The following is a 27,973-nucleotide window of genomic DNA, read 5'->3' as shown; positions in this document are numbered from 1 at the left end:
AGATTGAGGCCTGGCAGATGACGAGAAGAGAGGATATACTGAAGGGCAAGTTCCCATCTCCGGAGTTCGGATAGGTTGGTGTTGGTGGGAAGTATCCAGATAACCCGGACGGTGTAACACTGTGCCAAGATGTGCTGGCTGTGCACCAAGGCATGTTTAGCCACAGGGTGATCCTCATTACCAACAAACACTGTCTGCCTGTGTCCATTCATGCTCTTTATTCTTTAAGGCTGAAATTTTCAAACTTTAATGAGGAAAATCAAATTATAGCTGAAAAATGCTATATAATGGAGCAATTTCATTTTGTAGTCTTCAAAAAGAGTATATTGCAACAAAACACAGATCTCCAGGCTTCTTGAGCCTTATCTTTTATGATGTCCTCACTGCCTGTGTGACCAGACTGTGCTTCTCAATCTTCCTGAGCTAATCTATATTTTGGTTTTGGTGATATTTGTTTTACAGGCGTTGGATGGTGGTTTGAAGCATATTTCTTGGTCTAACATTTTGTTTTCCAATGCTTGTTTGAGTTAGTAAATAAACCCTGACAATGTCTCCAGCGCTAGAAGATTAAACTTTAGACAGAGAAAGATTGACCCCAGTGGTACTCAGTGCAAAAATACCATGAATAAATTTTAAAGTGTCACAAATAAAAAACTGAAAAAAACATGTATTAATGTGAACTCTGTTGTGATTTTCTTCTCTTTGATTTCTAATGTTTAAGAATGGATTTATAAGGAATGGTGTAAATCTATATACACTGTCACCTAGTAAATTTCCATCTTAAATCCGTCTCGTTTCAAATAACATTCTAATTTCTGAGTTGTCACAAATGAAACTGTCAAAAACCAACACTGGCCAGTCAGCTGCTATGGTTCTAACTATAGGGTAATATAACAAACTGTCTGCCCAGATATGGAGAATTATGATTTTCTATTGCAAAACATTTTCGTATTATGATCACCAGGTGACTAAGTAGGTATAGGAGTACTGTCAGTAGCTCATATTACTCCAGGGAAGATACTAATCATTTAGAAGTCCAGAATAACTGAACAAACTTCATCACCTTCCAGGAATTTCACATATAGGGGTCTCAGCAATTCGGTTGTTTCTGATACCACATTGATGCATCAACATATAGTTGATTCAGGTCTTCTATTACCATTTGAAAAGATCCAGAAGCATAGAAACAGAGTTGCAAGCAGGTGCTGTTTTGGAGTTAGAGGATACTCTTGGCTATTTCCATTTGTTCCAGGAGTTTGTCATTCATTATGTAGGAATGGTCATTGCACTCAGAAATTACTCATTGAGGCCAAAGATTTTCTAGCTGATCTAACCTTCATAACAGCTCCTTAATATTCCAAATACAGTGGGCCTATCTTATTTAAATGAATCTTCAAATGGTTTGAAGATCCAAAATCGGCACAGCAGTTTTGATCACCATAACATTTAACAGACATCGATAAAATGAAGAATTGAAAATTAGATAATTGTTAAAAGATTGGGCAGTCATCAAATTCATAAAAGAAGCTTGGAGAAATCGGGGATGAAACTACTTAGTGACAAATTCACTTGACATTTAAGTTCTCTAATGAGTACCATGTTCATCCTTTCACAGTTATTTCTGCATGAAGGAAAAGTGAAGGTGAGAATAGTGACAAGTGGGAATCCGGCAGCACTTCTGGACAATTATGATGAGCGCTTTGATGATGGACAGTGGCACTTCGTCATCCTGACTGTTGCACCTAACCTACTCGTGCTGTCAATTGATGGCAGACCTATGAAGACAGTGAGATTAATAGCCATGACCACAGGATCATCATATTATGTCGCAGGTTGGTATTGCTAGAGGTTCATACTGTTAACTTTAGGAAGTAAAGGTGTACAAGTACTTTTTTGAAAGAAGTGAAATGTAGACTGTAATCTGTACATGCAGGAAGAGAGCAGAAGTTTTTGAAATGTATTGCTACCTACAGGAAAATGATGAAGATTAAGTGGGCGGATGAAATAACTAATGAAGAGTTAATGAATCAATCGAATGAAACTATTGGGTGGGTGCTTAAGTTGTAACATTTTTACGCAAGTTTAATAAATACAACAGGTACATATAACAGAGACTTCAGTCATCAATTATATATTCTCCTTCACTATTTACAACAATCCACCAACACTGGGGTAGGTTTTCTGTTCCTTGACTGTAGAAATCATGTTTTGAGATAAAGACCTTGTCTAACTATTTCAAGAATATGTCGTAGTCAGAAGACGTGAGATTGGGCAGTACAGCATGGAATTGCTCAGTCAAGGCATTGCATTGTAACATTGTACACATGTGCCCCGTCGTGCTGATATCACTCAAAACCTTATTCAGAAAATCAGTTGGAAGCAGTTCAATCACCCATCATACAGCCTCGATTCCACACCTTCTGACTATCACTTGTTCATGATTTTGAAGTAAGTCGCTTTGACAAATGACAATGCAAAAATCGATGTTCAGAAGTGGCTGTCTTCATTTGTGGCATATTTCTATAAAAAGGGCATAGAAAATTTGGTTTCCCACTATGACAAATGTCTGAATAATGGTGGCAACTATATAGGAAAATAGTTTAGAAAGTGGTCTTTCTTCTAAAAGTAAATCTTGGTTTGAAAAAAAAAGCATTCACAAGATTTTTTTTTTATAAAACAGTACTTATCTTCCAGGCAACTCTTGTAGTGAAAGTTATCTACTATTTTTATAGGCTCTTTTCCTAATTTAATTCCTTAAAGACACCGTCCATTCTATATATATACTTCCAAGTTTTGCTGCAGTTGACACACTCGCAATTTTTTTCCATTTTCAAGTGATACTTCAATAATGATACAATGTTTTGTAATATTATACACAAAAAGTATATTGCTTACATCTGTGTTAGTAGTTGTTTGTCCTGCAATGTACACCACAATATAGGAAGTGTGATCAAAAAGAAATGGGAACTTTTAATTTCACAGCCTTTATACATCTTGATTTTCAATTTTTTAAATCTTATTGGTACACATATTCCTAATGTATGTTTGCACTTTCCGCTGTTTTGAATATTTAATTTATTGTTGACAATCAAAAACGTTGTGTTCTTCAGTGCTTGGCAAATTTTTGCCTTTGGAAAAGATGGATCAAAGAATTTGCATTAAGTTTTGCTTGAAAAATGGAATAAAGTGCGGCACCACTTACGAAATGTTGACTGTGGCTTTTGGTGAATCAGCTATGGGTATGACAAGAATCTACGAGCAGTATAAATGTTTCAGAGAGGGTGAGGGGGATATTGAAAATGACAACCACCCTGGATGCACTAGCACATCAATTACTGACGACATTTTGGAAGAAGTAAAGAAAATGTTTCTGGAAAACCGCCAAACCACCATTAAAGAGGTTGCTAATGATGTTGCCATATCCTTTGCCTCATGTCAAGCAGTTTCTTCAGGTGTTTCGGGCATGAAACAAGTAGCAGCAAAGTTTGGTTGAATTTCAGCCAAAAACGACATCGCATAGACATCTCTAAGGAATTGCTGTATGAAGTCAACACTGATCAAGAACTTCTAAACAATGTTATAAGAGGTGATGAAATGTGGGTATGCTTGTATGATGTTGAAACAAAGTCCCAGTTGTCCCAGTGGAAACTGTCTGAAGAACCAAGATGGAAAAAAAATTTACAAGTTCGAGCGCACATGAGTGTTCTCCATGCTGTTTGTTTCGATTACAGTGGGTTCTCCATCATGAGTTCCTCCGTTATGGTCATATAGTCGTAAGGAAAACTACCTGGGAGTTATGCACTGTTGGCATGAAGCAATTCAAAGAAGGCGACTAGTATTGTGACAACACCACTCGTGGAAATTCCGTCACAATAATGCTCTCTGTCACACCCCAATGATTAGTTGTGATTTTTTTCCAAAAAAACCAAAATTGTTTTGTTGTCCTAGCTGCTGTATTCGATGGATGTGCCCCTGCAAGTTATTTCTATGCCCGAGGCTGAAGGCAACCATGGCTGGACAACATTTTGCCACCAGTGATGAGATAAAAAGAGAACTGCTGAAGGAGCTGAACACCTTAACAAAAAATGAGTTTCAGAAGTGTTTGGGACATTGTAAAAAGTGCAGCCACGTGTGTATTATATCTGAGAGAGAGTACTTTGAAGGGGACGAGGTAGATGTTGATGAATAAATAAAGATTCTGTAAGAAAAACAAAAATTCTCATTAGTATTTGATCACACCTAGTATTATGCAACAAGAGTAATGGCCTGTGTTTTTGTAAATAGTTGTTAAGTTGGTTTCAGTATAGGATAATATAAAAGTATATGGCTTACGGTTGTATTAGTAGTGGTTTGCTTTGCATCTCAGATGTTACAACATGTATTACAATACTTGATCCTGGAATGTTTTTTGCTTATCTGTCAATTTTTTTGCTTTAGGTAATTTCTGTATGTGATGACGTGTATAATAGCATGTACATTGGTTAGACAGCATTCTCCAGTGATGCTCTAAATTTTATATGCACAAAATCAATGATAATAGGTACATTACAAAGGTTGTGTAACTATATTTTTTTTAGTTTCTGGTACAAAGATATTTGTTGAACGTTATGTTGTTATTTATGTGATATGATGTGTTATGAATTTCCTAAATTTATCATTTCTCTTTTAGGATATCAGTAGAATTATTTTGACACTTTTGTATGTTTTAGTTTCATTTGCTCATTAAGAACTTCATACGCATTTAGTTCTTCTGGGATACTTACTGTTATGTCCTTTTGAGTACCTTATGCTAAATTCTTACTACTTCCCCCCCCCCCCCCCCCCTCCCCCGCCAACCTTTTTAGGTGCAGGTAAAATGTAGATTGATTGCTCTCACCGTCCTAGGTGTATTCTTTGTGCCTTGTTCTGAAATTTCTTCCTTTGCCATCTATGACAGAAGTGCAGTCTCACTGACAATTCTCATGTGATTGATTTATTTCCCTCGAACTTAGTCCCTTTCCAGATTTCACTTTGGTTTCCCTTATTTCTGGGTTAGTGTAGGGACTGGACATCAGATATGAGTAGAGTTTTGTCATATGCGGTATATGGACTGGATAATATTTCTCTCTGTCTCTCTCTCTCTCTCTCTCTCTCTCTCTCTCTCTCTCTCTCTCTCTCAACTAATGCTTTTCCCTCAGATTCATTGGCTCTTGTAACTTCTGACTAGTTTCCTTACACGTAGGTGATTATCTTTTACTGTATCATTTTATCTTCAGAACTTTTCAGTAATTTCACTTTTAATTTGACACAAGAAAATTTTTTTTCTACCTGGCATAAAAATGCAAGTAAGTTGCAAAATGGACAGTTGAGGAAATTTTGTATTGAAAGGGTCATGTTCATTACTAAACTTAAATTGTATTAAGTTAGCACAAATATTTTGTTTTGATTCTGCTTGAACATATAACTGTGTGGTGTACATTTGTGTATCATGTTATTTGCATGTGATGAGGTACTTGAATTACCATTCTTGAAAACATTTTGTTAGCTTGGGCTGAATAAAAACTGACGTCTTTTTGTATGTTTGCATTTAGGTGGAGTGACTGGGACTCCAGGTTTTGTTGGCTGCATGCGTTTGATTAGTGTGGATGGAAATTACAAGCCACCAAAGGACTGGACGTCAGATGTGAGTAGAGTTTTGAAATTTTGAAAGCTGTTATGCTTGTTGAACATTACTGTGTTGTACTATGTATAATAAAATCCCAATTTAATGAAACCAACCTTAAGGAAATCCTGCTTTTAAAGAATATTTCCATTACTGGTGAAACTGGCATAAGAAGAGTGGCAACATTCCCATAAGAACAATGTTATTCTTCCCCACTTTGAGAAAGCGTTACTTTTAAAAAAGCCTGCTGTTATGGAATAAGCACAGAATGTTCTGCCAATTAAAATCCAGTTTTTGTGCGATTCCTGACACGTCTGAGTGACTTTGATTTTTCATTTTCTCATAGGTCTTACTTTGTGTGATGATGCATTAAATGGTAATCAATTGTTTCACCCAACACTTACATAGCTTGTAGTTTTTTGGATTAGTTATTCAGGTTCCCTTGTAGCGATACTGGAAAGCGTGTTGAACAATTCCAAAATCAATATCTGCCTGCGTAATATGTGACTTAGGTCACTTGATCTGATGTTGTAGTCACGGAGTGTACAAATGTGAGATGTATAGTTGTTTGGTTATTGAAGTAAAAGAGTCATCAGTTTTACTTTTGTGGAGTTATAGCATGAAAATGTAGAAAGGTTACAATTCAGGAAAAGCTCATCTTCCTCAATGTTGAAGACAATCATAAGATAAAATTTTCCGACATGGTGAAGAAGCACTGTTTCGTACCATCTATGTTATGCAAAATACTCAAAAAATAAGGAAGTGTTCTTCAATTCTGAAGCTCCTCTGGATCCAACAGAAACAACATTTGGACGTCTACAGGGTTGGCGAGAAGTCCCCGTATCCACAGGTATCGAATGAGGAGATGCTCTGTGTTGCTGCAACCATATGCATTCTGTGAAGCCCCTTTCCGTGAGCCGAGGTATTGGTTGTGTTTGTAATGTGTAAATAATTTGCGCCATTCACAGTTCCTTCAAAAAATTATGATCCAAGTAGATTTGATGTCCTCACTGTCCCTGACCATATGTGAGGCAGATTCCATTCTATCTCAACTGTATAATGAGGATTGTACAGGGACTTCTCACCCCCTCTGTGCTTTCAGTGTTGTGGTAAATATTATTTAAAGTGGGCTCAAAAAATTAGAAGTAGCAACATTCTTATAAGCAGAAACATGCTGCAAGAGAAGCCTCATAAAATCGCCTTGAGATTGGCGTTTAAAATTTCGGTCCACCCAACAGTTGGTTGGATTATCTCAAAAATCATCATAATGTGTTGTTCAGGGAGTAAGTGGAGAAAGTGTGGCTGTGTATGTAGAAAGTGTAAATTATTGGAAGAAAATTACATGAACAGGCAAATGCACCCCGAGGTAATTACATGAACAGGCAAATGCACCCAGAGATAATTTCAACATTGATGAAACTGATGCCTTTTATAATTTAAGTCCTTCAAAAACATATTCCTATCAGGGGAAAAATGCCACGGGAATAAAAAGGTGAAGAAAAACTGATTGCACTATTTTGTGTACACAGTGACAGAAGTGAAAATTTGGCTCCACGAATAAAATGCAAATTTACTTGTATTAAATTGGTGCATAAATTAATAATATTTTTTTGTAAGTGTAATAAATACAACAGACACTCATAACATAGTCTTTAGTCATCAGTAATCTATTCTCCTTCACTATTTACAACAGTCTGCCAACACTGGGGTAACTTTTCGATTCTGTGGCTGTTTTATGGCAAAGAACTTGTCAAGCCATGTTCTTAGGAGTTTCCTTGAAGATGATTTGATAGAGTGCGGACAAGATAAAAATGAGGCTGCGGGATAGGAGAATAACGTGGGTACAGAATGACTTTCTAATTCACCTCCCGTAAACTGTCTTTTGGCAGTCTAGCAGAATATGCATTGTTGTTGTTATCAAGTAGCAAGACTTTACACAGTCCTCCTGACTGTTGTTTGTTCTTGGATTACCTCTGCAAGATGTCTGAGTTGTCAACAATAAATTGTCAGCCGTGCTGGGTGCACTCAGGGAAGCAATTTGTAGTACACTACACTGTCGCTGTTGCACCAGATTCGTAACATTACCATTTATGGATGTTCTCAGGTCTTTGTACAGGGAGTTGCCGCATTGTTTGGGCTCAGCCATCCTCTCCTTTTCCTTGTTTAGCATAAAGACACCATTTCTTATCACCAGTAATGATATGTGATATGAGTGGTTGGTGTGGTTCACGAGCCAGTTGATGAAGAGGAAGAAGAAATGCACCCATGGCCAACCAACGATTTGTGTGATTTTGACTTAGAGCATGCTGTACCCATACACCCGATCTTGGAACCTTCCACATTGCATGCAAATGTTGCGCATTGGTGAATTGATCACAGTTCATAACATTTACCAGTTCTCGAGTACATTAAAATGTGTCATTGTGGACTGATGTGTTTAAACGATCTTCTAGAACATGGAGAGTCACTGATGTCAAAATAATCATCCTTAAAATGATAAACCATTTTCTTACCATGCTCTGTCCAGTGGCATTATCCTTGTATGTGGTACTAGTATTTCTGGCAGTCTCTGCCACTCTCGCCCCTCCGTTAAAACTCAAACAGAAAAATATGTCAGAAATGTTCAGATTTCTCCACTTGGCAATCCATTTTCTAGCATTTGCAGCTCCCCTCACTATCTTCAAATAATAAAATGACAATATGTAACACATATAGCAACAGTGAACTACAAATAAAAAGGGCAATCAAAAAATAAACCCATAGCAACTGGAATACCAACATTCAAAACAAAGACCTCTAAGAAACTATGTAATACTAATGAGTTCAACAGTAGTGCCTGGATGAGGCCAGAAATCTTTGAGATTTCTCAGGTGTTTTGATACTAAGATGGGTGCAGCATTATTGATCAATGCCCTGTGCATCTCGAGGAAATATCCCTTCAGGGAAATGTAAATGTGTTACTTCCTCTGAACAGCACAAGTCTTTGGGAGAATCTGGACCTGGGCATAATACACTCTCTTAAACCTGGATATGGATTAGCAGTTGTGAAGTGATGTCTGACATTTCCCGAGGAAGGGTTATAGACCCTCTGTTGTTCTTAATCTACGTAAATGATTTAGGAGACAATTTGAGCAGCCCTCTTACATTCTTTGTAGATGATGCTCTCATGTACTATCTGGTAAAATCACCAGAATATTAATACTAATTGCAATGTTATTTAGACAAGACATCTGTATGGTGGAAAAATTGGCAATTGACCCTGAATACTGAAAAGTGAGGCGTTATCCATATGAGTACTAAAAGAAATCTATTAAATTTCAGTTACACAATAAATCACACAAATCTAAAGAATGTCAATTCAACTAAATACCTAGGAATTACAATTACTAACAACTTAAGTTGGTACTGTCACATCGATAAGAGGGCTGTTCAATAAAGAATGATGCAGTCATAATTTCTCGCTCTAAAATTTAATCTTATGATATTCTGGTAGCTTAATGTGTAGCGGTTTCATTGTTGGGACTCCTGGTTCCCACCTGTGAGAGGCAGGCAGGGTCAGGCAAGTTCAGTATCGCATACCACTGTGATGGAGGTAACACACGAGGAACAATATGTGACTTTGAAATTCTGCTTTCATCTCAACAAATTTCCAGATGAGGCCTATACAATGTTACAGGAAGCCTAAGGAGAGCCTGTACTTCCCTACAGCACTGCTCGAAGGTGGTTTAAAATGTTTAAAGAGGGGAGACAATCAATTTCATAGGAAGTTGGACCCGATGCTCCAGTTACTGTTCTTATGGAAGAAAACATCAACACTGCTGCTGTCATTGTGAGAGAGGATCGATGAATTACCTTAAGATCACTTTCTGAAATACTGAACATTTCATTGGGTGCCATCCACACGTGTGTGACAGAAAAATTACACACGACATGTGTTTGTGCACAATGGGTTCCAAGACTTCAATTCCCGAACAAAAGGACATTCGCGTGCAGGTCTGCATGCAGTTAAAGTTTATGTTAGAGGAAGATCCGCAGTTTCTTTCAAAAGTAATTACTGCTGATGAAACTTGGCTACGTCATTTTGATCCTGAGAGCAAACAGCAAAGCTCAGTGGGGAAATATGCTTCATCACCAACCCCCAAAAAAGCAAAAATGGTTGCTTCCACTGGGAAAGTTATGGTCATCTAATTCTTTGGTATTCATGGAATGGTTTATCAGCATGTAGTACCTGCACACACATCAGTAACTGGACAATACTACAGAGATGTCCTGAAAACATTGTAAGTCCATATCAGGCGCAAAAGACTACATGATGCGTGGCTGCATATTGCCAATGTTGTTGCTGAATATCTTGCAAAAATCATCGTGAAGTGCATCCCACACCCTCCCTATTGTGGGGAAGATGAACTAGAGATTGCATTTGGTTGAAGGAAAACTTAGAAGATGTAACTTATCCACTAAAGAGACTGCCCATACTGCACCTGTCGACCCTCTGTTAAGAATATTGCTGTGTCATACGTGATCCATACCAGGTAAGAATGACGGACAACATTGACAAGTACAAAGAAGGGCACCTTCTTTTATATCACAGAGTAGGGGAAAGAGTGTCATGGATATGATACTGAAGTTGGAATTAAAACAAAGGCATTTTTCATTGCGACAAAATCTTTTCATGAAATTTCAATCACCAGCTTTTTCATCCAGATGCAAAAATGTTTTGTTGACACTATCTGTATAGCAAGAAATGATCATCGTAATAAAATAACAGATATCAGAGCTTCACAGAAAGTTTTGGGTGTTAATTTTTCCTGCACCCTGTTAGATAGTGGGACAGTAGAGAAATGGTGTGAAAGCAGTTCAGTGAACCTGCTGCCAGACACTTAAGTGTGAATTGCAGAATTGTTATGTAGATGTAGATGTTGTTGCTGGTTGAAATTCTGTAACAGAACGGCTTGTGGTAAATTGTGTAATGAAGACTGGCTGTGGTACATCAGTTGCTGTTGAAGAGAACATTGTCCCAGAAGAAGAAAGGAATAGAATCACTAATCAAACAATGGAAAATCCAGGATGGAATGTAACAATATTGTGAGAAGGAAATGAGTGGAATCACCTATATTTTTGTAATTGCCTTTCCATAAACAGTTTTACTGTAATTCTAACTAATACCAATCACTTTATAGCACCAGATGTTAGTAATTTTGTAATTAAATAGCCCTTATATTAACTAAACATGCTTGAATTATTATTTGGTGTCACTCCTGTGTACACATGCAAAACTGCTAGTTAAGATAAAACCCTGTTTAAGGAGAATATATTTGGGCCTTGGGAGATTCATTAAATAGGGGTCTTACTATATTACATTTTATTAGAAATTCACTGAAATAGTTGACAAGCAAAGGAGTTTTCTAGAGAGAGCAGAGCTTCATCCTTATATCAGCCTCACTCATTCAAAGCACAGCTTGTCCTTTCGACGAAAATACTCTGTGAACTTTTGATGCAGACCAACAGTTAGATTCTACATTCTCACATTTCCAGAAAGCATTTGACACTGAAGACAGTTAACAAAGGTCCAAGCACATGGTATAAATTTCAGATATCTGACTGGTTTGAAGACTTTTTGAATGGTAGAATGCAATATATTACCCTAGATGAGGCGAGTGTTTGTCAGAGACAAGAGTGTATTCAGAAATACATTTACTTACAAAGCACAGTGTTCGTCAGGCCGAAAACTTTGAAGCTCACATGTATAGAAATATATTCCTGGTTTTAATTTTGTCTCTTTGGATTTTTGCAGGAGTATTGCTGCCCTGGTGAGGTGGTGCTTGAAGGTTGCCAAATGATTGATCGTTGCAATCCAAATCCCTGTGAACATGCGGGGTGCCTGCCGCCAGAACTCCCATGAGTTCTTTTGTGACTGTACTGGAACAGGCTATTCTGGAGCTGTTTGCCACACATGTAAGTCCAGTGACAAAAAATTATTCCTCTTTTTTCAAATTTTAAGTGTGGACAAACACAAGAGCAGGCATTGTCTGCAGGGGGAGCGAGTGTTAAAACTATTTTGGAAATAGCCACAAGTTGCTCTTGTTATTTTTTTATTTACTGATTTCACTCTTAAAAATGAGCAAGAGGACTGTCAGAATATACACTGTAAAAGACAGAAACTGAGCAGCATGGAAAACTTACTTTGACATTAACACCTGAATTTGGCTGACAACACTAAAGAGTAACCTGGGCTCTACTGTAGTACTTAAACGTACGTTTAGTAGTAGCAGTAGTAGTAGTAGTAGCAGCATGGTATTCTGCTGTACGGCAGGTCTTTTCATGGGTTAAGCCTCTTACACTTTTGTCTGTCCATAGCCAGTCTTTTCATTTCTGAATATTTGCCTCCTTTAATATTGTCCAGCATTTGATATCTTCTTTTTCCCTCCACAATTCCTTCTATTCCTTCCTTCAATAAACAGTCCCTCCTCAAACAATGTCCTGTCCAGTTCCGTTCTCTCTTTATGATGACTTTCAGCATGTTTCTTTCTTCTCCAACTCTTCTTAATAATTCTTCATTCCTTACTCAGTCTTCCCATTTCACTTTTTCCATTCTTCTCCGTATTCACATCTCTAGTGCCTCCATCTTCTTTCAGCCTCCTTCCACAATGTCCAGATCTCTGCATCATACAGTGCAACGCTCCAGATGTAACATTTGGCAAGTCTTTTCCTCAGATCTTTGTTTAGTGGTCCACAAAGTAATTTCTGTTTCCTCTTGAATCCTTGTGTTTAAAGTATAGTAATAAGTGATGACCTTTCACAATACTAAAGGAATATATTGACTGTGCAACGCTACCTGTAACATCTGTTGTATAGTGTATCCAAGGATAAGTGTGTGTGTGTGTGTGTGTGTGTGTGTGTGTGTGGACAGCTCAGATCTGTACATGCCCGCTTATCTTTAAAAATACATCTGTGTGTTTCAAAATATATTATAAAAAAGATGTATTAAAAATGTCTGTACAAACATGCATTTAAAATTACTCTTTCTAGAAATATTTGTAAAATGAACAAAATGAATGTAATTTGTGTAGGTTCTTCTAGTTATTTGATTACATGCTGCAGATAAGCAACAAAAATATAATACTTGCCTTATTATCTTACCTCAAATATTTTTATAAATGGTAATTTTGAATGCATATTTTTAGAGACATTTTAATATGTATTTTTTATAATATATTTTGAAAGATGCCGTAATTTTTTGCAGATGCATTTTGAAAGTTTAGCAGGTATGTGCAGATATGAGATGTCTATACACCCTGCCCATAAAAAAGGCAATTAAAATCTGACTTCCATTTTCTGTAGTTGTAAATTATCTTTGGATACACCATACCATCGATGTTTCAAGTACTATTGTACAATCAGTTTAATCTTTGTCACTGTCAGTGCCACCATTTACTACTGTACTCTAAATCTAAGCACTAAAGTACAGCCAGTATAATCTTTATTGCTGTCAGCAGACTTTAAACGTAAGTCACCATATTGTAAATAAGATATGTATGTACCTTATGTAACGTACCCTATTCAGGGTATGACTAGAGGTGTTGAAATCCTGGCAGAGAATGTAATTCAGCTATGTTAGTCCTGGGTCGTACTGAAGCACAAGGGGAACACTCCTCTATGGCCGGACGGTGGGACTTTGAGGTGCTGGGTGACTAGAAAGATCTGTTTCTGTACAAGGTTGGGAGGGTAATTATGATATGTGAAGACCCCCCAATGAGACCATCTGCATATTCAGCGAGGGCCCGCCCTTCACTACAGGTGCAATGGCCATGCGTGACTGGTCTGTATGGAAAGGACTTCTTGGTGTGGAATGGAGGGCAGCTGTCAAAGTGGAGGTATTGTTTGTGGTTGGTAGATTTGATATGAACGGAGGTTCTGATTTAGTCATCTTCGAGGTGCAGGTCAACATTGAGGAAGGTGGCTTGATAGGCTGAGTAGGACCAAGCAAAGGGAATGGGGGAGAAGATGTTGAGGTTCCGGAGGAATGTGGATAGGGTGTCCTTACATTCAATCCAGATCAGTAAGATGTCGGTCAGTGAATCTGAACCAGGTGAGGGGTTTGGGATTCTCAGTGTATAGGAAGGATTCCTCTAAATGGCCCACAAATAGGTTGGCATAGGATGGTTTCCATATGGGTGCCCATAGCTGTACCCTGGATTTGTTTGTAAGTAATGCCTTCAAAGAAGAAGTAGTTGTGGGTGACGATATAGTTGATCAGAGATTCTCTCAGTAGTGGCACAGTAACTGACTACAATGGGGCATCCTAGGTTGTTGGGTTTATGGACTTAGGAAGCATGCAGGAGGTATGAGAGCAGGTAGTGTTAGTGGTGAGGAGAGAAATGGACTCTGGGAGGGATTCTGGGATGGGCTTAAGGATTTGAGGAGAGTCTGGAGATCCTGCTGGATTTTCTTAATGGGATCACTGTGGGACAGTTTGTAGGTGCATGAATCTGACAGCTGGTGGAGCCCCTTCTGCCAGGTAATCCATGTGGTTCAAAACAACTGTGGTGGTGCCTTTGTCAGCAGGTAGGATTATAAGATCAGTATCCATTTTTAGAAGGTGGATTACGGATCTTTCTGCAGCTGTAAGGTTAGTGTGCATGTTGAGGGATTTGGCGACTGATGGTGAGGCAAGATTCAAGATTTAGAATTTCTGGAAAGTTAACAGGGGGTGATTTGAGAGCAGTGTGGGTGGATCACAGTTGGATGGAGGAGTGAACTGAGTCAGGCAGGGTTCAACTTTGGTCTTTGGTTGAGATCGTTTGGACAGTTGGTGGCGAGTAAGTGTTTCCTCCGTAGAGACTGGGAGAAAAAGGAGAAGATCTTTAACAAGTCCTGCATGATTGAACTTGGAGGTGGGGCAAAAGGTGAGGCCTTTGGAAAGGACTGATACTTTCGCAGGGCTAAGGCTTTTGGAGGAAATGTTTGTGAGTGTGTTAAGGGTCTGTTTAAGTTCTGGGAATTATGTGTGGTGGTGGAGAGAGTTTTGGAGGGTTGGGTAAATGTAGCATGTCTACGACCACAGGGTTTGAAGCTTTGAGGGTATGTGGGGGCAATTTGGGAGGTTGTTCTAGACGTGGTGGACAGTGCTACTCTTAGACGGGAGTAGGAAGTGAGCAGGTTGGAGAGATTTTTGAGGTGGCGTTGTGCGTGTTGCTCTAGTTCCTGGAGGGCAAGAGTTCAATGTATGTTATGACATCAGAAATTTGGGATTGCATAGTCAGAGAATTTTAAAGATAGAGAGAAGGTATTGCAAGAATGTTTGGTCCTAACTAATATGGTTTTGCAGGATTATGTTGGTGAGGGTTAAGGTTTGGCAGAATGTGAACAGATGGATGTCATTGTGGAAATAAGGGTGGCAGCCAGAGATAGTAATTTGATGGAAGGCCATTTGGGGATTCTATGAGTCATGCAACCCTCCCCCCCCCCCCCCCCCTCTCTCTCTCCAGCCCCCCCCCCCCCACGCGCGCGCGCACACACACACACACACACACACACAAATACGCCAAATGTGAAGTGGCTTCTTATGTTACAGATATGGTACACAGGAATGTTCTAGCAATTGATATTCCACTAATGACAGCCATCCGCAGCACTTCTTATAACTTACCAACCAGTAATTAAAGCCAGATTGTAGGCCACTTCCTTTGATGACAAATGGTTTCAATTTATGACTGTTATGTTGTGATTAGGAACTATTTATACTAACTAGACATGTTCCTGAGTTAATATTTAGACCCACACACAATGTGACTATTGTTGAAATTCATAGCAGGAAAATTGTTGGGCATCCTGGCATCAGATGACAATGAAACTCAACATATATTGTGATAAATTACGAAAAGCGTCAGTTTCCATGTATTGCGAGCCATAAATCTGTTGATAGTCACCTGCTATCCTCAGATTTATGACATTATTGCTCAGGCCCCAATAAAATGGCAAATTTAGGGGTATTTTGTATAAAAGAACATAATTTTAATGTTATTTGTTCTTGTGTCATTTAAGGCTCGTCAGTCAAATTGTATGTGTCATGGCAACACAATGTTACACAGTAACACTATAGTGTGGTAAAAGTTGAATATTGTCAAAATGCTATTGGTCAGTCACATATCTTGCAAAAAGTCATACAGATTGACATTGTAACTACTAACTATCTGAGCTTTTTTGCAGTGGATGCAGTAAATGTAACCACTGACTGTGTGTCATGACATTTGAGTGGTCAAAAAGCACAGAATGGAAAATCCAGGATGGAATGATAATAACAATAATAATAGTAATATGAATTAAGGTAGATTGCTAGTAACTAACATAAAGAAGTTGGACAAAAATATGAAAACACCAGACACCCAACACATTACCATGCCTAAGACAGTGTTGGAAAGCTGTTGGCATTCAAAGCAGGTACCAGTCATCTTGGAATGGATGAATACAGATCCTGTAGGGTTTTCAAAGGAGTGTATACCATTCTTCCTAGAAAATAGTAGCAAGTTCAATTAGCGATGATGGAGATGTTAGCAATCATGCATCCTTTTCTCCAAAGTAGACCACAAAGGCTCTTAGTATTAAGATCTGTTGATTGTGGTGGCAGGGGAGATGTGACAATTCATTCTTGCTCTCACAAAACCAGCCCTAGATGATGCGAGCTGTGTGAACAGGAACCCTCTTGTCTTGGAACACTGCATCACTATTGGGGAACAAACATTGCACCACGGGATAGACCTGATCGGCCAAAATGGTCAGATAATCATCGGCAGTAATAAGGTCTTGCAGAGTAACCGCGACAACCGTAGAATATCGTGATATGTCTACCCGATCACTGAATGCCTACAGTGTTTCACTCTTGGGATGTAAACAACTCAGCCAGAAGTTGGAAACGGCGTGAAATAAGACACGTCTGACCAAATTATTTTCTTCCATTGCACCACAGTCCAGGTTTTGTGGGTTTGACACCAAATTTTCGTGTTGTTGGCATGTGCATCTCCGAAGAGTGATTTTTAGATTCCAGCTTGCTATGCAATTCACATCCCCCCCCCCCCTCGTTTGAACCATGGACCTTGCCGTTGGTGGGGAGGCTTGCGTGCCTCAGCGATACAGATAGCCGTACCGTAGGTGCAACCACAACGGAGGGGTATCTGTTGAGAGGCCAGACAAACATGTGGTTCCTGAAGAGGGGCAGCAGCCTTTTCAGTAGTTGCAGGGGCAACAGTCTGGATGATTGACTGATCTGGTCTTGTAACATTAACCAAAACGGCCTTGCTGTGCTGGTACTGCGAACGGCTGAAAGCAAGGGGAAACTACAGCCGTAATTTTTCCCGAGGACATGCAGCTTTACTGTATGATTAAATGATGATGGCGTCCTCTTGGGTAAAATATTCCGGAGGTAAAATAGTCCCCCATTCGGATCTCCGGGCGGGGACTACTCAAGAGGACGTCGTTATCAGGAGAAAGAAAACTGGCATTCTACGGATCGGAGCGTGGAATGTCAGATCCCTTAATCGGGCAGGTAGGTTAGAAAATTTAAAAAGGGAAATGGATAGGTTAAAGTTAGATATAGTGGGAATTAGTGAAGTTCGGTGGCAGGAGGAACAAGACTTTTGGTCAGGTGATTACAGGGTTATAAATACAAAATCAAATAGGGGTAATGCAGGAGTAGGTTTAATAATGAATAGGAAAATAGGAGTGCGGGTTAGCTACTACAAACAGCATAGTGAACGCATTATTGTGGCCAAGATAGACACAAGGCCCATGCCTACTACAGTAGTACAAGTTTATATGCCAACTAGCTCTGCAGATGATGAAGAAATTGATGAAATGTATGACGAGATAAAAGAAATTATTCAGGTAGTGAAGGGAGACGAAAATTTAATAGTCATGGGTGACTGGAATTCGTCAGTAGGAAAAGGGAGAGAAGGAAATATAGTAGGTGAATATGGATTGGGGGGAAGAAATGAAAGAGGAAGCTGCCTTGTAGAATTTTGCACAGAGCATAACTTAATCATAGCTAACACTTGGTTCAAGAATCATGAAAGAAGGTTGTATACCTGGAAGACTCCTGGAGATACTAAAAGGTATCAGATAGATTACATAATGGTAAGACAGAGATTTAGGAACCAGGTTTTAAATTGTAAGACATTTCCAGGGGCAGATGTGGATTCTGACCACAATCTAGTGGTTATGAACTGCAGATTGAAACTGAAGAAACTGCAAAAAGGCGGGAATTTAAGGAGATGGGACCTGGCTAAACTGAAAGAACCAGAGGTTGTAGAGAGTTTCAGGGAGAGCATAAGGGAACAATTGACAGGAATGGGGGAAAGAAATACAGTAGAAGAAGAATGGGTAGCTCTGAGGGATGAAGTAGTGAAGGCAGCAGAGGATCAAGTAGGTAAAAAGACGAGGGCTAATAGAAATCCTTGGGTAACAGAAGAAATATTGAATTTAATTGATGAAAGGAGAAAATATAAAAATGCAGTAAATGAAGCAGGCAAAAAGGAATACAAACGTCTCAAAAATGAGATTGACAGGAAGTGCAAAATGGCTAAGCAGGGATGGCTAGAGTACAAATGTAAGGATGTAGAGGCTTGTCTCACTAGGGGTAAGATAGATACTGCCTACAGGAAAATTAAAGAGACCTTTGGAGAGAAGAGAACCTATTGTATGAATATCAAGAGCTCAGATGGCAACCCAGTTCTAAGCAAAGAAGGGAAGGCAGAAAGGTGGAAGGAGTATATAGAGGGTTTATACAAGGGCGATGTACTTGAGGACAATATTATGGAAATGGAAGAGGATGTAGATGAAGATGAAATGGGAGATAAGATACTGCGTGAAGAGTTTGACAGAGCACTGAAAGACCTGAGTCGAAACAAGGCCCCGGGAGTAGACAACATTCCATTAGAACTACTGATGGCCTTGGGAGAGCCAGTCCTGACAAAACTCTACCATCTGGTGCACAAGATGTATGAGACAGGCGAAATACCCTCAGACTTCAAGAAGAATATAATAATTCCAATCCCAAAGAAAGCAGGTGTTGACAGATGTGAAAATTACCGAACTATCAGTTTAATAAGTCACAGCTGCAAAATACTAACGCAAATTCTTTACAGATGAATGGAAAAACTGGTAGAAGCAGACCTCGGGGAGGATCAGTTTGGATTCCGTAGAAATGTTGGAACACGTGAGGCAATACTAACCTTACGACTTATCTTAGAAGAAAGATTAAGAAAAGGCAAACCTACATTTCTAGCATTTGTAGACTTAGAGAAAGCTTTTGACAACGTTAACTGGAATACTCTCTTTCAAATTCTGAAGGTGGCAGGGGTAAAATACAGGGACCGAATGGCTATTTACAATTTGTACAGAAACCAGATGGCAGTTATAAGAGTCGAGGGGCATGAAAGGGAAGCAGTGGTTGGGAAAGGAGTGAGACAGGGTTGTAGCCTCTCCCCGATGTTATTCAATCTGTATATTGAGCAAGCAGTAAAGGAAACAAAAGAAAAATTCGGAGTAGGTATTAAAATTCATGGAGAAGAAGTAAAAACTTTGAGGTTTGCCGATGACATTGTAATTCTGTCAGAGACAGCAAAGGACTTGGAAGAGCAGTTGAACGGAATGGACAGTGTCTTGAAAGGAGGATATAAGATGAACATCAACAAAAGCAAAACGAGGATAATGGAATGTAGTCAAATTAAATCGGGTGATGCTGAGGGGATTAGATTAGGAAATGAGACACTTAAAGTAGTAAAGGAGTTTTGCTATTTAGGGAGTAAAATAACTGATGATGGTCGAAGTAGAGAGGATATAAAATGTAGACTGGCAATGGCAAGGAAAGCGTTTCTGAAGAAGAGAAATTTGTTAACATCGAGTATAGATTTAAGTGTCAGGAAGTCGTTTCTGAAAGTATTTGTGTGGAGTGTAGCCATGTATGGAAGTGAAACATGGGCGATAACCAGTTTGGACAAGAAGAGAATAGAAGCTTTCGAAATGTGGTGCTACAGAAGAATGCTGAAGATAAGGTGGGTAGATCACGTAACTAATGAGGCGGTATTGAATAGAATTGGGGAGAAGAGAAGTTTGTGGCACAACTTGACTAGAAGAAGGGATCGGTTGGTAGGACATGTTTTGAGGCTTCAAGGGATCACAAATTTAGCATTGGAGGGCAGCGTGGAGGGTAAAAATCGTAGAGGGAGACCAAGAGATCAATACACTAAGCAGATTCAGAAGGATGTAGGTTGCAGTAGGTACTGGGAGATGAAGAAGCTTGCACAGGATAGAGTAGCATGGAGAGCTGCATCAAACCAGTCTCAGGACTGAAGACCACAACAACAACAACAACAACAACAACAACAACAACATGCAATTCCCTGTTTCCAGAGCTCCGTTTGGGTTTTGGTGCTGACAGGGTTTGCGAGTGCAATATTCTGTTCTGCAGTAACTTTCACAGCTGTTGTTGTCTTATTTTTCATCACATTTTTCTTCAGTTACTGTCTGTCATAATCAAACAACGAGCACTTTTATCCGTATTGTAGCTTAGTGGATAATCTTTTTGCTGCTTTCCCCGTATGTATTATAAGTCCTTGAAATGGTGCTTCTGAAAACATCAAACACTTAGCCTGCCTTGGCTATGGGAGTACCCACTAAACCAGCACCGACAATTCTGCTACATTCGAATTCACTTAGCTCAGACATAATACAGTCACAACTACACAAAACATTCTTCTGACTGCAACTGATACATGCAATGTATTGGGGTATTGCACAAGTGCCATTTGTGCTAGTGTACAAAGACCGCAACTTTCAGGTTTGGCTAGCATATGCTCAAGCGAGCATTTCTCGTGGTGTGTCTATATTTTTGCCAGAACCCATGTAGAAGAGGTGTTGAGCAACAGACAGGCACATTTAGCAATAGACTGAGTTATCGGACAAAGCCCTTCTTCAGATTTAGGCCTTATAATCTTACCTGCTAACAAAGGCTCCATCACTGTCATTATGAACTGCACAGATTACCTGGCTGAGGGGCTCCGCCTGCTGTCAGACGTGTCTGCCTACAAGTCCTGCCACAGTGAGATCATTCTTGAAATCCAATTTGATGTGTTCCCCCTCAAATCCTAGCTCCATCCCATAACATCTCCTCTGCCTCATTCCTCATCCCCACTACTTCCCACACACCTAACTTCTACATGCTTCCTAAAACCTTAAACCCAAGTGGCTGTGACACTCCATTCTGGTTGGGATATTGCAGCTTCACTGTGCTTGTGGAGCAACACCTTCAGCTTGCTACCCATAACCTATCCTTGTATGTGAAAGATGGCTAACCATTCCTGTACTAACTTTCAACAGTGCATGTCCTTTTACCATTCAGTGCCCTGCTCGTCATTGTGAATGCCACCTCCATCTATACTAACATCCCCACTGTCTGTGGCCATGCCATCACTGAACACTACCTTCCCTAATGCCCAACTGATGCCAAACGTGCCATCCCCTTCCTGGTCATCTCGACTGTCTGTATCCTTTCCCACAATTTCTTCTCCTTTGAAGGCATCAGAAAAACAAAGGAAGCTGCGGCACCTTCCTGTATCAACCTATTCGTGGGCCATCTAGTGGAAACCGTCCTAGTCACCAAGAATTCCAAAATGCTCGTGTGATTCTGATTCATTGATGGCATTTTCATTACCTGGACCGGGGCAAAAACACTGTACTCAGTCTTCAATAACCTCAACACCTTCTTCCCCATTTGCTTCTTCACCTGGTTCTCCTCAGTCCAACGAACCACATTCCTTGTTGAATACCTCCACCTCACAGATGGCCTGTTCACATCAAACCTAACGAACACCGACAATACTTCCATTCCAACAGCTGCCACTCATTCCACACCAAAAAGTCTCCGAATATTCCAAGGGTCTCGCCGAGTCTTCGCATGCGTAAATTATTCTCCACACCTCAGCATGGCAATTCGTGTGCAATACTCAGTCTGTTATTCTGTGCAAGCTGCTTCATCTCCCAGTAGTTACTGCAACCTACATCCTTCTGAATCTGCTTAGTGTATTCATCTCTTGGTCTCCCTCTACGATTTTTACCCTCCACGCTGCCCTCCAATGCTAAATTTGTGATCCCTTGATGCCTCAGAACATGTCCTACCAACCGGTCCCTTCTTCTTGTCAAGTTGTGCCACAAACTCCTCTTCTCCCCAATTCTATTCTCTACCTCCTCATTAGTTATCTGATCTACCCATCTAATCTTCAGCATTCTTCTGTAGCACCACATTTCGAAAGCTTCTATTCTCTTCCTCTCCAAACTATTTATCATCCACGTGTCACTTCCATACATGGCTACACTCCATACAAATACTTTCAGAGACGACTTCCTGACACTTAAATCTATACTCGATGTTAACAAATTTCTCTTCTTCAGAAACACTTTCCTTGCCATTGCCAGTCTACATTTTGTATCTTCTCTACTTCGACCATCATCAGTTATTTTGCTCCCCAAATAGCAAAACTCCTTTACTACTTTAAGTGTCTCATTTCCTAATCTAATTCCTTCAGCATCACCCGACTTAATTCGACTACGTTCCATTATATTCGTTTTGCTTTTGTTGATGTTCATCTTATATCCTCCTTTCAAGACACTGTCCATTCCGTTCAGCTGCTCTTCCAGGTCCTTTGCTGTCTCTGACAGAATTACTATGTCACCGGCGAACCTCAAGGTTTTTATTTCTTCTCCATGGATTTTAATACCTACTCTGAATTTTTCTTTTGTTTCCTTTACTGCTTGCTCAATATACAGATTGAATAACATCGGGGAGAGGCTACAATCCTGTCTCACTCCTTTCCCAACCACTGCTTCCCTTTCATGCCCCTCGACTCTTATAACTGCCATCTGGTTTCTGTACAAATTGTAAATAGCCTTTCGCTCCCTGTATTTTACCCCTGCCACCTTCAGAATTTGAAAGAGAGTATTCCAGTCAACATTGTCAAAAGCTTTCTCTAAGCCTACAAATGCTAGAAATGAAGGTTTGCCTTTCCTTAATCTTTCTTCTAAGATAAGTCGTAAGGCCCGTATTGCCTCACGTGTTCCAATATTTCTATGGAATCCAAACTGATCATCTCCGAGGTCGGCTCCTACCAGTTTTTTCCATTTGTCTGTAAAGAATTAGTGTTAGTATTTTGCAGCTGAGACATTAAACTGATAGTTCGGTAATTTTCATATCTGTCAATACCTGCTTTCTTTGGCATTGGAGTTATTATATTTTTCTTAAAGTCTGAGGGTGTGTCATACATCTTGCTCACCAAATGGTAGAATTTTGTCAGAACTGGCTCTCCCAAGGCCGTCAGTAGTTCTAATGGAATGTTTCTTGGCCTTACTGCTATCAAACACTACCTTTCCAGACGCGCTATGGATTCCAAACCAACAACCTCCTTCCTAGTCTCCATGACCAACTATATCCTCACCCACAATTACTTCTCCTTTGAAGGCATTACCTACAAACAAATCCGCGGTACGGCTTTGGGCACCCGCATGGCACCATCCTATGCTAACCTATTCATGGGCCATCTAGAGGAATCCTTCTTAAAAACCCAGAATCCTAAACCCATCACCTGGTTCAGATTCATTGATGACGTCTTTGCTATCTGGATTGAAGGTGAGGACACCTTATTCACATTCCTCCAGAAGCTCAACTACTTCTCCCCCATTTGCTTCACCTGGTCCTACTCAACCCAACAAGCCACCTTCCTAGATGTTTACCTCCACTTCAGAGATGACTACATCAGTACCTCCGTCCATATCAAACCTACTAACCACCAGCAATACCTCCACTTTGACAGCTGCCACCCATTCCATACCAAGAAGTCCCTTACAGCCTAGACACCTGTGGTTGTCACAACTGCAGTGACGAGCAGTCCCTCTCAAAATATACTGAGGGTCTCACTGAAGCCTTCACTGACCACAGTTATCCTCCCATCCTTGTACAAAAACAAATCTCCCATGCCTTATCTTTCCAGTCTCCCGCCATCTCCCAAAGTCCCACAATCCAGTCACAGAGGAGCATTCCCGTCGTAACTCAGTACCATCCGGGACTGGAGCAACTGAATTACATTCTCTACCAGAGTTTCAGTTACCTCTTGTCATGCCCTGAAATGAGAAATGTCCTGCCCACTATCCTTCCCACCCCTCCTACTGTGATATTCCGCCGTCCACCGAACCTACACAATATACTCGTCCATCCTTACACAATCCCTGCTCCCAATCCCTTACCTCATGGCTCATACCCCTGTAATAGACCTAGATGCAAGACCTGTCCCATACATCCTCCTACCACCACCTACTCCAGTCCGGTCACTAACATCACCTATCCCATCGAAGGCAGGGCTACCTGTGAAACCAGTCATGTGATTTACAAGCTAAGCTGCAACCACTGTGCTGCATTCTATGTAGGCATGACAACCAACAAGCTGTCTGTCCGCATGAACGGCTACTGACAAACTGTGACCAAAAAACAAGTGGACCACCCTGTAGCTGAACACGCTGCCAAACACGCACACAGGCACACAACTGCAGTCTCTCTCTCTCTGTGTGTGTGTGTGTGTGTGTGTGTGTGTGTGTGTGTGTGTGTGTGTGTGTGTGTGTCTGTCATCTATTGTTAACGAAGGCCTTACTGGCTGAAAGCTTTATTTATGACTGTCTTTTTGTTGTGCCTATCTGCAACTCAGCATCTCTGCTGTATGGTGAATAGCAACATCCCTTTTCATAATATTGATAACAGCAATCAAATAGAAATACCCAATCTAAAAAACAAGAGATGACAGAAAGAACAATGAGAAGATGACAGGGGAGACACTGGGAACAACTTAAGTTTGACAAAAGTGAAATAGGCACTTAGGCAGGTTAGACATTGCATCACAGTAGTCTCGATGTCAGATGGCACGGTTACAATGAACTGGACGACTGTACCAAACACGTTTGATGATTTCTTCAAAAATCTATATACTGCAGCTAAGGAAACAAACACTCTGATAACAGACTGTGAGGATGACTGCATTCCAAACAGTGCTACCAGAAGTTCAAGAAAAAGAACACAAGATGTAGGACACTTATAGAAATAAAGAGGAAGATGAAAATGGGCCACAAAACTCACTGGGAGACTGAATGCTGCCTTCAGCTGTAAACAGTTCAAATAATAAGGTTTACCTCATGAGTAATGGAAAGATGCATGGTGGCTGCAAGAAGGGACAGAACAACTAATACATCTATAAGAGGAAATACAGGAGTTGGGGATGTGATAGTGACTAGTGAAATTGAAATGGATTTGGGTTGGGGTTGGGAATACAAGGAGATGAAGTGGCGGGATATAGATGATGAACAGTCTGTGTCGGATTCTTTGTGATAATGAAAGGCCTCTAATGGAAGATGAATGGAGAACGTAAAATAAACAAGCATGACAAACCTGGATGCACAAAGCCGAAGATGGTAATTTATGGAGAAGTCTGGATGTAGCCTGTATCCAGCAGTGAATGACAAATGGCTCTAATAATGATGATGATATTGTTGATAATGATGATATTCAGTAAATATGTTGCTAAAACTTTTGTTTCCTTTACTGCTTGCTCAGTATACAGATTGAATACCATAAGGGAGAGGCTACAACACTGTCTCACTCCCTTCCCAACCACTGTTTCCCTTTCATGCCCCTCGACTCTTATAACTGTCATCTGGTTTCTGTACAAATTGAAAATAGCCTTTCACTCCCTGTATTTTACCCCTGCCACCTTCAAAATTTGAAAGAGAGTATTCCAGTCAACATTTGTCAAAAGCTTTCCCTAAGTCTACCTATGCGAGAAATGTGGGTTTTGCCTTTCCTTAATCTATTTTGTAAAATATTTTACCATACAGTAAAGCTGCATGCTCTCGGGAAAAATTACGGCTGTAGTTTCCCCTTGCTTTCAGCTGTTCGCAGTACCAGCACAGCAAGGCTGTTTTGGTTAGTGTTACAAGGCCAGATCAGTCAATCATCTAGACTGTTGCCCCTGTAACTACGGAAAAGGCTGCTGCCCCTCTTCAGGGACCACACATTTGTCTGGTGTCTCAACAGATACCCCTCCATTGTGGTTGCACCTACGGTACTGCCATCTGTATCTCTGAGGCATGCAAGCCTCCCCACCATGGTTCATGGGGGGGGATATATATATTTATATATATATATATACCTAAAAACAAAGATGATGTGACTTACCAAACGAAAGCGCTGGCACGTCGATAGACACACAAACAAACACAAACATACACACAAAATTAAAGCTTTCGCAACAAACTGTTGCCTCATCAGGAAAGAGGGAAGGAGAGGGAAAGACGAAAGGATGTGGGTTTTAAGGGAGAGGGTAAGGAGTCATTCCAATCCCGGGAGCGGAAAGACTTACCTTAGGGGGAAAAAAGGACAGGTATACACTCGCACACACACTCGTATCCATCCGCACATACACATACACAAGTAGACATTTGTAAAGGCAAAGAGTTTGGGCAGAGATGTCAGTCGAAGTGGAAGTGCAGAGGCAAAGATGTTGTTGAATGACAGGTGAGGTATGAGTGGCAGCAACTTGAAATTAGCGGAGATTGAGGCCTGGTGGATAACGGGAAGAGAGGATATATTGAAGAGCAAGTTCCCATCTCCGGAGTTCAGATAGGTTGGTGTTAGTGGGAAGTATCCAGATAACCCGGACGGTGTAACACTGTGCCAAGATGTGCTGGCCGTGCACTAAGGCATGTTTAGCCACAGGGTGATCCTCATTACCAACAAACACTGTCTGCCTGTGTCCATTCATGCGAATGGACAGTTTGTTGCTGGTCATTCCCACATAGAATGCGTCACAGTGTAGGCAGGTCAGTTGGTAAATCAAGTGGCTGCTTTCACACGTGGCTCTGACTTTGATCGTGTACACCTTCCGGGTTACAGGACTGGAGTAGGTGGTGGTGGGAGGGTGCATGGGACAGGTTTTACACCGGGGGCACTTACAAGGGTAGGAGCCAGAGGGTAGGGAAGGTGGTTTGGGGATTTCATAGGGATGAACTAAGAGGTTACGAAGGTTAGGTGGACAGCGGAAAGACACTCTTGGTGGAGTGGGGAGGATTTCATGAAGGATGGATCTCATAACAGGGCAGGATTTGAGGAAGTCGTATCCCTGCTGGAAAGCCACATTCAGAGTCTGATCCAGTCCCGGAAAGTATCCTGTCACAAGTGGGGCACTTTTGTGTTTCTTCTGTGGGAGGTTCTGGGTTTCAGAGGATGAGGAAGTGGCTCTGGTTATTTGCTTCTGTACCAGGTCGGGAGGGTAGTTGCGGGATGCGAAAGCTGTTGTCAGGTTGTTGGTGTAATGGTTCAGGGATTCCGGACTGGAGCAGATTCGTTTGCCACGAAGACCTAGGTTGTAGGGAAGGGACCGTTTGATGTGGAATGGGTGGCAGCTGTCATAATGGAGGTACTGTTGCTTGTTGGTGGGTTTGATGTGGACGGATGTGTGAAGCTGGCCATTGGACAGGTGGAGGTCAACATCAAGGAAAGTGGCATGGGATTTGGAGTAGGACCAGGTGAATCTGATGGAACCAAAGGAGTTGAGGTTGGAGAGGAAAATCTGGAGTTCTTCTTCACTGTGAGTCCAGATCATGAAGATGTCATCAATAAATCTGTACCAAACTTTGGGTTGGCAGGCTTGGGTAACCAAGAAGGCATCCTCTAAGCGACCCATGAATAGGTTGGCGTACGAGGGGTCCATCCTGGTACCCATGGCTATTCCCTTTAATTGTTGGTATGTCTGGCCTTCAAAAGTGAAGAAGTTGTGGGTCAGGATGAAGCTGGCTAAGGTAATGAGGAAAGAGGTTTTAGGTAGGGTGGCAGGTGATCGGCGTGAAAGGAAGTGCTCCATCGCAGCGAGGCCCTGGACGTGCGGGATATTTGTGTATAAGGAAGTGGCATCAATGGTTACAAGGATGGTTTCCGGGGGTAACGGATTGGGTAAGGATTCCAGGCGTTCGAGAAAGTGGTTGGTGTCTTTGATGAAGGATGGGAGACTGCATGTAATGGGTTGAAGGTGTTGAACTACGTAGGCAGATACGTTCTGTGGGGGCTAGGTAACCAGCTACAATGGGGCGGCCGGGATGATTGGATTTGTGAATTTTAGGAAGAAAATAGAAGGTAGGGGTGCGGTGTGTCGGTGGGGTCAGGAGGTTGATGGAGTCAGGTGAAAGGTTTTGTAGGGGGCCTAAGGTTCTGAGGATTTCTTGAAGCTCCGCCTGGACATCAGGAATGGG

General features: G+C 40.8%; 1 protein-coding gene across 1 annotated transcript in view; it reads left to right on the top strand.

Moving 5' to 3' along the window:
• LOC126428425 (neurexin-4) overlaps positions 1-27,973 on the top strand; it is a 180,265-nt gene that overhangs the window by 78,955 nt on the left and 73,337 nt on the right. The window contains 4 exon segments of the mRNA XM_050090352.1: positions 1,616-1,832; positions 5,571-5,662; positions 11,436-11,516; positions 11,518-11,596. Of these exon segments, the coding sequence (XP_049946309.1) occupies positions 1,616-1,832; positions 5,571-5,662; positions 11,436-11,516; positions 11,518-11,596 (469 nt within the window).

Source organism: Schistocerca serialis, chromosome 12 (genome assembly GCF_023864345.2).
Source record: "Schistocerca serialis cubense isolate TAMUIC-IGC-003099 chromosome 12, iqSchSeri2.2, whole genome shotgun sequence".
Lineage (NCBI taxonomy): Eukaryota > Metazoa > Arthropoda > Insecta > Orthoptera > Acrididae > Schistocerca > Schistocerca serialis.
Note: the sequence above shows the minus strand (reverse complement) of the source record. Positions and strands in the feature narration are given on the sequence as shown.